Here is an 11,345-nt window from a genome sequence, read left to right as displayed (position 1 = left end):
CCTGAAATAATTCAAGTATTCCATAATATGGTTCAGTGTTAAGAAAATAATCTTGGACCTGGGCAATAGTATGAACAAAAATACTGAAGGTAAAGTGTCTCTGCTGTGTTCAGGGAGCACATAGGATAGGGATAAAAAAATACAGTCATATTTACTCATAGTGAAGGGTTATTAGAGATAAAGCTTGATGCAGATGATTCTTTCAGAGTGGGAGAACTTTTGTCCAGTTGCCATGGTCTTCAGAATTGAGAAAGTCTTGTTGCTAAGCAGTTAAATCTAGAACACAATCAAATGAGAGATGAAAGGGAGCGGATTGTTAGTTCTCTTTTTATGTAAGGTTTTAGATCAAAGTCTTTGTGCATAAAGAGAGGTAGTACAAACCATGATAGGGCTCTAGCTAGCAAAGATAATTGGAACCATTAATTCTACTGCTGGTAAGTCTTTCAAGAATTTAGCTGTAGAGGAGAGAAACATTAGTATTAATGCATACATGCATACACACATGCAAATATACACACACCATAATTCTTTGCCATTTTTTATTCTTAAGGATGGATCTGTTACCTGGATTATGTCTTATTCTGGTCTATTTTACTTGGTTGAGTAAACAAAATTGTGTTTTTAGTGGGTTGTTGCTCATAATTTGGAAAAATAAAGCTATAAGAGTGAGAAGGGAGGTGGTAATTAGGGTAGATAGATTAATGAGCTTGATGACGCTCTCAGGAGAGAAAAAAAGAACTTATAAAAGATGATGTATGACCATCTACTTAGAAGTTTCTGTTTCATTATGGCATTATACCACATTATGAATGAAAATGTTATATTCTCTTAGGAAATGTGTCTCTTGAATCATTGCATAAAATAGTGTTATGAGGATAAATGCCTTCTGGCTCACATACTCTTGGAATTAGAAATAAATTCTGACTAATTTTTATTGATTAGTTTCACTCTCAACAGCACTCTGTCATTCTTAATTATTTTCCATCACAACAATTGATACTCCATTATAATTACAAAATATATATCAAGAGACTCAAAAGTCAAATCAGTATATTAAGATTTTACTCACAATTTAGAGGTATTGTCCTCAAAGGTTTAATTTAGGAATTTTACTTTCCTTTTTGCGGTTTCTTGGCATTTTGTGAAATATTCCTCCCCATTAGTCCTAGAGAAATACCAAACTACCCTAGGAATTCAGATCTTATTAATGATGAAGATAGTATTTAGCCTGAAATAAATTTCCTGGCTGCTATCTGCAAGAAGAAAGCAAAGACTAAGAAAAATATCAAATCCTGTATTAGACATGCAAGAAATGTTGAATTCTGGATTTTACTGTTTAAACTACCATAACTGGAACTCAATAATAACTACTTGTGAAAACAAAGACAAGGGATTTTCAGGTGAAGGTGAAGATACTCTGTGATTTCTTTTCCCAGGAGTTTTGAGATGTTTCTATGGGCGTAACAAAATCAGGGAAAAAGGATTAACCTAGTTGGAGCTGAAGATTTGAGACCACAGTGGTTGTATTAATGGAGTCTAGAGCCAGGCTATAGATATACGAGGTAAAATTAAGGGAACGTAAAAAGTGGGGGAGAATGAAAAAAAAGTGATTTTGCTGCATAAATTTGAGAATCAAGTTTTGAATAAGAATAAAAGTTGTGGTTAACTATTTGACATGTAAGAGTCAGGACAATGGAGGGTTATAATAAGGGTTAGGATTAGGGTTATGTTTAGGGTTACAGTTAGAGTTTGATAATAAGATACAGATGATACTAAGAAATAATATTTAGCTATAAGCCAATGGCTAAATATTGTTGAAAATAAGTAGCAAAGCTAAAATAAACTAGGTATTATATAGGTTGCCCATATGCTCACTAAACCCCAGATGTGGGTAAAATTATTGGTGAATAACACATTAATAAATCAGACACCCAATTGCTTGAGGTTTGTGTAGCATTGATTTGGGTGTTGGTGTTTGAGTAAGAAGAAAAGCTAAATAGTGGTCCAGTGAGATGGCTACCGGTTTAGCGGTTTGTAAGTGGCTTTGGTAATCAGTGCAAATTTGGCTCTGTCATCTGCTCTGTATGCCATACAGGAATACTGAGAATGTAAATCTTCCTCTATGCCTTGCTTTGAATTGTTGATTGGTACCTTTAGTAAAATGAAGTAGGAATAAGGAGATTTCCATGAAGAAGTGAAAGTCAAGAGATTTTTGCTTTTCATGAAAGGAAGATTCCATACATGACACAATGATTCTACAAAAAAGAGGTCAAGGAAACATAGCTTCAAGATTTTTTTTTTTAATGATTAAGCAAAAATAGGTACAGGGACTAGCAGAGGCGAAGTCCTTAATCATGCATCTTTTTTAAACAAATTTTTAATGTTTATTTATTTTTGAGAGAGGCAGAGTGCAGGTGAGGGAGGAATAGAGAAAAAGGGAGACACAGAATCCAAAACAGGCTCCAGGCTCTGAGTTGTCAGCACATAGCCCAACGCTGGGCTCAAACTCACGAACTGTGAGATCATGACCTGAACAAAAGTCGGACACTTAACTGACTGAGTCACCCAGGTGCCCTTAATTTTTATATTATCTACTATGGGAGGTGGTTTGATCAGTTTATATTAGATCCCTCATAGCCGACTTCACTTTCCTGGTTTTTCAACTAGACCGAGAGTTCTTGGTGTCATTACTTTAAGCATTCTTATTACTTTAACGATTTCATAAAGACAGTGGATATATTCTCATTGGGTAATAAAAATCAGCAATGCATATACAAAATATTGAAATTTTACAAATTTCTAATGTGTAGTTTTGTCCCAAACACTGCTTCCAAATTTGAGACCATTAACATCTCCAGACCATTACTATCTCAACATATATGTACATGTATATTTCCTGAGTGTGTCGCACCATTATTTATTTTGTTTCTACTTTTCATGCAAAATATGCATATGTATTTTTAGTTATGAAATAAATACATTTTACTGTCAAACCCAAGACATGGTTACCTTGAAATCTTATAAACTCAGAATGTGATGCCAATATTGATGCCTTGATTCTTGCAGTTTCACAGGCTTAGATGAAAAAGGGAATGCAGGAAGGAGCTAGGATAATCAATAATTTCTTTCATGGAAGCATATTTACAGACCATGAGAAAAAATAATAAAATACATGAGTAATTTTTATATCTCTCCTGAGTAATGTGACTAAATAATTTATCATTTGAAAGTGAAAGGAAGACCTATATCATGATATCCATATCCACCCCATATGTGTAAATTGAGACTGCTACCTTAAAATATGATAGGTGTTCACATTTCCATTAATACTCTTTTATTTTATATATTTATTGTGAAAATGCTGATACATATTCATATATTTACAAAGCAATATAACAAATCCATATGTGTCCTTTATCTAGATTCTTAGAGTCAACCTAGAGCCAATCACCATTGCTTTGTACACGTAGTCTCATTCTGCCTTACCATGATTTATTGAATGCAATGCAATATACTGTCATGAGGCAAACACTGACCCACTTTACCCCATACCCTTCCTTTCATCCTTCACCTTGACTTGCTCATATGTTCCACTCCTATATCTGCCCTTCTTTGTATTTTTTTCTTTTAGTGCTGCTGCTCTGATGGTGTGACTCCTAGAAGACAGATCTTTAAATATCAGCACTTTATTTATCAGCATACTTCCAGCTCAGAGGGAGGAGACAGAATAGTGATGCTTCGTGATCCGCTCTGTTTTGGTCTCACCAATGGCTGAATATGGTGTCTCCATAATAGTTGTGGGTGAGGTCATGGTACATGTGTTTCTGAGGTCATGGTACATAAGAGTGTTTCTGCTCCTTTTTGGATGGTCCCATGTTGAACACTCCTATTGCCATGGCCCCCCAGAAGTGGTGATTCCTTTGAGGGTAACAAACCCTAGCAATGTCAAGAAGCCTCCAGGCTGGATCTCTTACCAACTGCATTTTGGAGGCCAGCGACATGTCTTCCATATGAAGGTAAAGAAGCTTTTGCTGTCCAAAAATTTCCCAGTGTTCACCTACACAGACCAGGGGGCTCTTCTTGAAGACCAGCCATTTATCCAGAAAGACTGTTATTATCGTGGCTATGTGGAAGGGGATCCAGATTCCTTGGTGTCTCTGAGTACCTGTTTTGGGGGCTTACAAGGAATAATGCAGACAAATCACATTGTTTATGAAATTTTACCCAAAAAGCTTTCTACCACATTTGAACACCTGGTATATAAGATGTACGGTGAGGAGAAACAATTCCCACCCATGAGGTGTGGCTTAACAGATGAAAAAATAGCACGGCAAGTGAAGTCACAAGAGAGCAATAATTCTGTTTTGCTGCAACGTGGGTATGAAAGTCTGGGGACCCACAAGAGATTTGTTGAAATGGCAGTGGTGGTGGACTACAATCGATATGCTTATCGCAGATACAATGTCACAACTGTGGAGCTGGAAGTAATTACTACTATGAATAACGTAAATACCTTCTATCAACCACTAAATATTGATGTGAATTTAGTTGGAATGGAGGTCTGGAATGGAGGAAACCCTGTTGAAATAAAGAACATGGACACACTCCTGGATTTATTTTGCGCCTGGAAGAAAGAAAGCTTTAATGCCCGTGTCCCCCATGACATTGCGCATGTTTTTGTAAAAAAAGGATATGGTGCTCTTGGCATATCTTATGTTGGATCAATATGTAACTACAATACTAATTGTGCAGTGGATGCTTTCACAAGTGACAATTTGGGTGTTTTTGCATTTGTTGTGTCACATGAGCTTGGTCATTCTCTGGGTATGTGGCATGATGAGAAAACATGTAAATGTGCAGATGATGTGTGCATAATGTATGCAACACAGTCTCAGGCAACTAAATTCAGCAACTGCAGTTATGCTAGATATTGGCACTCCTCGGCGGGATCAAGATGTATCTTGCATCCACGAACGCCAAAGAGAATCTTCCGGTATACACGCTGTGGGAACAGTGTGGTTGAAGATGGAGAAGACTGTGACTGCGGCTCCTTAAGTCTGTGTACAAAAGATCCATGTTGTCAGTTAGACTGTACTCTGAGTCCTGGGGCTACCTGTGCTTCTGGGCTTTGTTGCAAAGACTGCAAGATCATGCCATCAGGTGACGTGTGTAGAGAACGGGAAAATGAATGTGACCTTCCTGAGTGGTGCGACGGGACATCCTATCAGTGTCCAGAAGACGTGTACATGCAAGATGGAGCCGAATGCACAGGTGGTGGCTACTGCTATGAAAAGAGGTGCAATACTCGTGATGAACAGTGTAGCCAACTTTTTGGCCCAGATGCCAAGAGTGCGAGTCAGATTTGCTACAGTACAGTGAACGTCCGAGGTGACCGTTTTGGCAACTGTGGTCTCAAGAATCATCAATTTATAAAATGTAATAACTCAGATACCCTGTGTGGGAGGGTTCAGTGTAAGAACGTGGCAGAAATTCCCACTCTGAGAGACCATTCTACTCTGCATTGGCTTCACATCAATGATAGCATCTGCTGGGGTACTGACTTCCATTTGGGGATGCCCTTGCCTGATCTTGGTGAAATAAAAGATGGTACAGAGTGCAGTGAAGAACATATCTGTGTCCAAAGGAAATGCATCCCTTTGGCATATTTGAAAACTGATTGCTCACCTGAGACCTGCAATATGAACGGAGTCTGTAACAATAGACATCACTGTCATTGCAGCTATGAGTGGGACCCTCCTGACTGCCGGATAAAAGGCACTGGAGGTAGTGTAGACAGTGGCCCACCCCCAATAAGAAAAGAGACCAATCGGTCACAGGAGAAACAGCAAAAGAAGACTAGCCCACTCTTATTCTGGTTGATACCATCTCTGGTTTTATTCTGTTCTTTGTTAATTTTGTCTTTTATGAGAAGGGGAAAAAGCATTAAGAAAGAAGATCAAAATGTTACAACCGCACCCAGTAAACAGCAGAATGATCCACGTCAACCTAATCAAGGAGAAGTGAAAGATCCACCTGCAAGCAGAAACCAAAAAGCTATGATTTCTAGAAAGAAACCCAATCCCAAATGAAATTCCCCGTTTGTTAAGTTTTAGTTCCCTGGCAGGAGAAATGTTACAGCTTGTATCACAGGTCACTGAAAGAAACTTCCTGAGACTTTTTATCATTTGGGATCATAAAGGTTAGCTATCGAACAATAAGCAAAATATACTAATTACCGGCACATTTTTACTTTCCATTATTTTAGGCAATTATATCGGTTAATGTTTAATGGAACTATTCTGTGGTTGCAGAGCAAAGGCACTGTCCACAGATAGGGTGTGTGTGTCTTCTGCTTTCTCACATAGGGAATAGGAAACTGCAAATCACATTTCTCCTTTGTGAGTCCTCTCTTATTAGCTACTACCAGTAGGGTAAACTAAAGGGAGACTGGACATGGGAAATGTCCTGAATGTTGTTCATGTCATGGTTGCCTCATTAACTCTCACCCTGGCAGAGGCAGTGCCTTTCAATCTTTATATCACTACATATGGATATAAATATAGATGCAGACATAGGTAGAAAGATATCATATGTATTATATATACACATATGCATATATCTCAAATATATATACATTTCTTTCCTTGAGTTAATCCCCAGAACCAACAGTACTGTCAACCTCAGAGAAACTGGCACAGCTATCAAGTGTCTTACCCTTGGAGTTCTAGATCCCAGGTCTTTGAGGCCTGCACCAAATCCCAGAGGTTCAGCACCAGTTTGGCCAACCCTCTCCTCAGAGGTCAGAGTCCTAGAGCCATGGGACCTACTCCAAACGTGTGGGTTCCAATAATGGCACCTCATCCCTTTGATCTCCAGTCTCAGGTGCAAAAGCTGCACTTCCTGTTAGTAAAGCATGGCTGCCTCAGAGGTGGGCTCTTCTTGTGACTGAATTCTGACTGATAGAGTATTACCTTGCATAACAGAGAACATGGGAAGGAGTCTGACATCAGAAGGTTTTGAATTTTCATACCACTGTCTTTACTATCTTGGAGACATGGTTTATACTTAGAATTACTTCAAAATCTCAAAAGAGAAGAAAATGATACTTACCATTCAACCCCTTGGTAACTTCACTTGTAAAATAAGATAAAGAAGATATTTACAATTCCAAGTAGGATATATAAGTCTTAGCAGACCCTGTTTCCTCTGCAAAGAAAAAAAAAAAACCTAGAAAATCTAATTTATTTTAAGAACCATATTTGAAGGACATCAGAGAGCTGAGGAAGCAATATGGGATAGATGAACTAACATTTCAGGCAGGATAAAACAATTCTGAAAAGCACTGAATCTTGCCAGCCATTTTGTCCTCTGAGCATTTGCTGATGCCAGATGTGAATTGAGCCTTGGCCTTGGCCCAGGTAGAGCACCTCTGCTGAGGGAAAGAGAAATTCCCAATGTCTTACTTACTACACGGGTTAGATAGACTGTAAACATTAGGCATCAAGGGCCTCTAATTCACAATCAGATTTCCCCCAAGTCACAATGCTTGAGAGCTTCATGGGATGCTGGTGAGCTCCTCTGAAATTTCTCAAAGGCATAGATCCCCAAAATCATGTTGTATTTTGAGCACAAGCCATATTTTGAACTAACGTTCCCCTTTGAAATGTCATAAAGGTGTCAATTCCCAAAATCGTGTTATATTTGAACACAAGACAGCACACGCACTGTGTCCCCATAATACACTTACCTGATTTTTGGTGTTGCATGTGGCAAGATGCTGGAGAGCTGGGTGGTGAACCTCTCGGTGATAGAGCACAACCACTGATAAGTTTTCAGAGTTGTGAAAATAGAATCACAGAATTGAAAGTCCAGCAGGCCCATGCCTGACCAACATAAGGAAAGGAGAATTCCCCAAGATGTACTAAAAACCACTCACCTCTGACCTGGCACAACCCATGATTAGAGATAGTGATAAGCTCTTCAGCCGATCTTTCTAACAGAGGAGAGAAAACTCTGAAGGAGTCACCTGGAGTTGCGATGGTTGTTTCATACACAATTCCTGCACACAATAAAACATTACTGTACATGCTAAGAATCAAAATTCATGATTTATTACTAAAAGAAGAATAAAAGGAAGGGAAAAAAAAAGAGAAACTGTAAGTATGATCCAGATAGTGGAGCAAGAATAAATGAAAAAAACAAAACAAAACAAAAAAACAACAACCTGTGATTAATACATTTAAAATAGGAAAAAAAAAAACGCTACAAAATGCAAAAACAAATGTAGAATATCCTCAGTAATTTGGAATCTATACAAAAATTTCAAATGGATATTGCAGAAATAAAAAGTATCATATAATAAAATAAAAAGATCATTCAGTAGATGGTTTGAACAGTAGTTTGGGCATATCAGATGACAGAATTACTCATCTGGAAAAGGTCAGTGGAAAAATCCCCACACTGCTCTACACAGAAAAATAAAAGCGAAATACAAGAGCTTAGGAAATAGATTTGATTTAAGGAATTTTATAACTTTTTAGAGATTGTGTAATTTTAGGTAGGGAAGAATGAGAAAAAACTCAAGTTTTAGTAAATGCTTTTGGGCCTCTGTATGTGTACTACTATAAATATTGCTTATCCTAATACTGTGGGCATGAGTTTGATAGGAAATTTAATTGTGCCATCTTGATCTGCATGAATTTGCAAGTACTTCATTATTAAACAAAAATGTAGATTTAGCTCTAAGATGGTTTTAAGTAGTCAAAATTTTTCAAACATTTAGGATTTTTCCTTCCTTCCTTCCTTTCTTCCTTCCTTCCTTCCTTCCTTCCTTCCTTCCTTCCTTCCTTCCTTTCTTTCTTTCTATTTTAGAGATAGAGAAAGAAAAAGCACAGGGGAGAGGAGCAGAGAGAAAGAGAGAGACTCTTAAGCACGCTCCATGCTGAATATGGAGCCCGATATGGGGCTTACTCCCATGACTCTGGGATCATGACCTAGGCAAAATCCAGAGTTGGATGCTCAACCAACTACATCACACAGGCACCCCAGTTTTTTTTTCTTAATTAAAGCTCATCTCTAAAATTTTGAAAAGGACTTCACATTGCTATTTTATTTACTGCTTTATTCTCACATCATAATTATATATTTTATTTTACTTTGTTTTATTTTGTTTTATTTCATTTTAATTATTTTTATTCCAGTATGGTTAACATACAGTGTCACATTAGTTTCAGGCGCACAATATAGTGATTTGACTACTTCATACATCACCAGGTGCTCATCATGACAGGTACACTCCTTAATCCCCATCACCCATTCACCCATTCACCCATCCTCCCACCCATCTCTTGTCTCCCCATCAGTTCGTACTCAATAGTTAAAAGTCTACATAACTATACATTTTTTTAACTTCTTTAACTCAATTGCTGAGTCATCACATGAAAGGAATCACTGGATTATAGTTTTTAAAAAAATAGCCAGAAATTTTCCTATAGTACTTATACCATTTTCAAGGGGTGCCTGGGTGGCTCAGTCGGATAAGCATCCAACTTCAGCTCGGGTCATGATTGATCTCACAGTTGGTGGGTTCGAGCCAGCATGAGGCTCTGTGTTGACCGTGCACAGCCTGAAGCCTGCTTCAGATCCTGGGTCTCTTCCTGCCTCTCCCCCGCTCACACTCTGACTCTCAAAAATAAATAAAAAAGTTAAAAAAATGTTTTTAAATCAGCCTATCATCCCCAACCACATATACACACAGCCTGATAGAATTTTAATTAGGCTTGCATTGAATCTGTACATCAATTTGGGAAGAATGATTATTTTAGGAATATTGAGTTTTATATCCATGAACATGATATATATCCTCATTTATCTAGTTCTTTTTAAAGATGTTTCAGTAATGCCTTATTATTCCCAAGAGAGAGGTATTGCATATATATGGTTAAATACCTATGGTGTTTTCATATTGTGCATATGATTGTGCATGAAATTTATTTTCTAACTCTTGTTTGTATAGAAATATAATTCACTTTGTAAATTTACATAATTCCTTACCACTGACTATACGTTTTACATTGACTATAAGTGTGTGTATTTTAAAGAGCCATTGGGATTTCCTGTGAATACAACCAGGTTATCTATTAATAATGTTTGACCTTTTGCTTTGAATATACAATATGAGCTTGGAGCTTCTTTGTAATGCCAGAACATGAAGAAGTTCCTAAAAAAACAACATGCTGGAATGTCAAAGGGACGTAGGAACTAACTGAAAGTCCTCTCAGAGATCAAACCTGAACATAGTGTACATTTTCAACATATTGTAAAATAAATATCAGCCCATGCTGATATGAATAGATGACTGAAGAGATCAGTAAAAGGGGGAGAAGAGACCACTTTCCCACATAGAAGAATTCCAAATACTGTATGTCAACACTCTGCTCTCAACTCCCAGCGCTTAACTGGGGCTACCGATAGTGACTACTTTCCAAATCAGTATGGAAATGGAGGCAGGGGATGACCTGAAAAAAGACTACCTTTGCCACAAGATGAATGCTAACATCATCACATGGATAGGTCATCTTGATAACATGAACCCTTGATATGATGAACCAAAAATGTTACTTTATCTGTGTTACCTCCCTCTCTAAAACCTATAACTTCTGTTTCACCATCAAAAAGAGATCCCTAAATTAAAGGGCCTTTTACAAAACAGCTGAGCAAATCTTTTGAAAAATGTCAAGGCCACTATAAGGAAAGTCTAAGAAAGTCCCAGCCAAGAGGAGCCTAAGGAGATATGGCAACTAAAAACAATATGGTATCCTGGATGGAATCCTGGAACAACAACAAAAACAAAAAATATTGGATACAAATGAAAGAAATTTATAGCAAGAATGGATATTAATTAATAATAATGTGTAAATATGTTGTTCTCACTAGTTATGACAAAGGTACAGTAACAATGTAAGATTTACTAGTAGTAGAAACTGGGTATAGGATTTGATTTACCAAAACTCTGAAGTATTTATGGAACAGTTTTGTACATCTGAAACTAATTTTAAAACAAAAAAGCTACCTAAATTCATATAAATAAATATATAAACAAAGTTTACCTGATTAAGCTAGCATAACCATAGGGAGTCAAAACACTATTTTATATTTTATAATTTTGTGCTCATGACTGCCTTGGGGAGAAAATAACCATTAGCTTTTATTTATCTTGTAGTACAGTAAAACCTTGGATTACTGTGAAGGTTAAGAAATTACTTTTCCCTTTAAGTTTCTTTTTTCATACTATCCTTATATAATTGTTTCATTCTGTTATGCTTCTTTTGTAAAATGAGGTATAT

General features: G+C 37.2%; 1 protein-coding gene across 1 annotated transcript; it reads left to right on the top strand.

Annotated features, from left to right (window-relative positions):
• Positions 1-297: 297 nt before the first annotated feature.
• Positions 298-6,375, top strand: LOC106975801 (disintegrin and metalloproteinase domain-containing protein 20-like). Its single transcript, XM_015073145.3, has 2 exons — positions 298-434; positions 3,632-6,375. Exon 2 carries the CDS (start codon positions 3,768-3,770, stop codon positions 6,087-6,089), a length of 2,322 nt encoding a protein of 773 aa, XP_014928631.2. The 5' UTR covers positions 298-434; positions 3,632-3,767; the 3' UTR covers positions 6,090-6,375.
• Positions 6,376-11,345: the final 4,970 nt, after the last annotated feature.

Source organism: Acinonyx jubatus, chromosome B1 (assembly GCF_027475565.1).
Source record: "Acinonyx jubatus isolate Ajub_Pintada_27869175 chromosome B1, VMU_Ajub_asm_v1.0, whole genome shotgun sequence".
Classification (NCBI taxonomy): domain Eukaryota; kingdom Metazoa; phylum Chordata; class Mammalia; order Carnivora; family Felidae; genus Acinonyx; species Acinonyx jubatus.
This window is presented reverse-complemented; position numbering and strand designations above follow the sequence as displayed.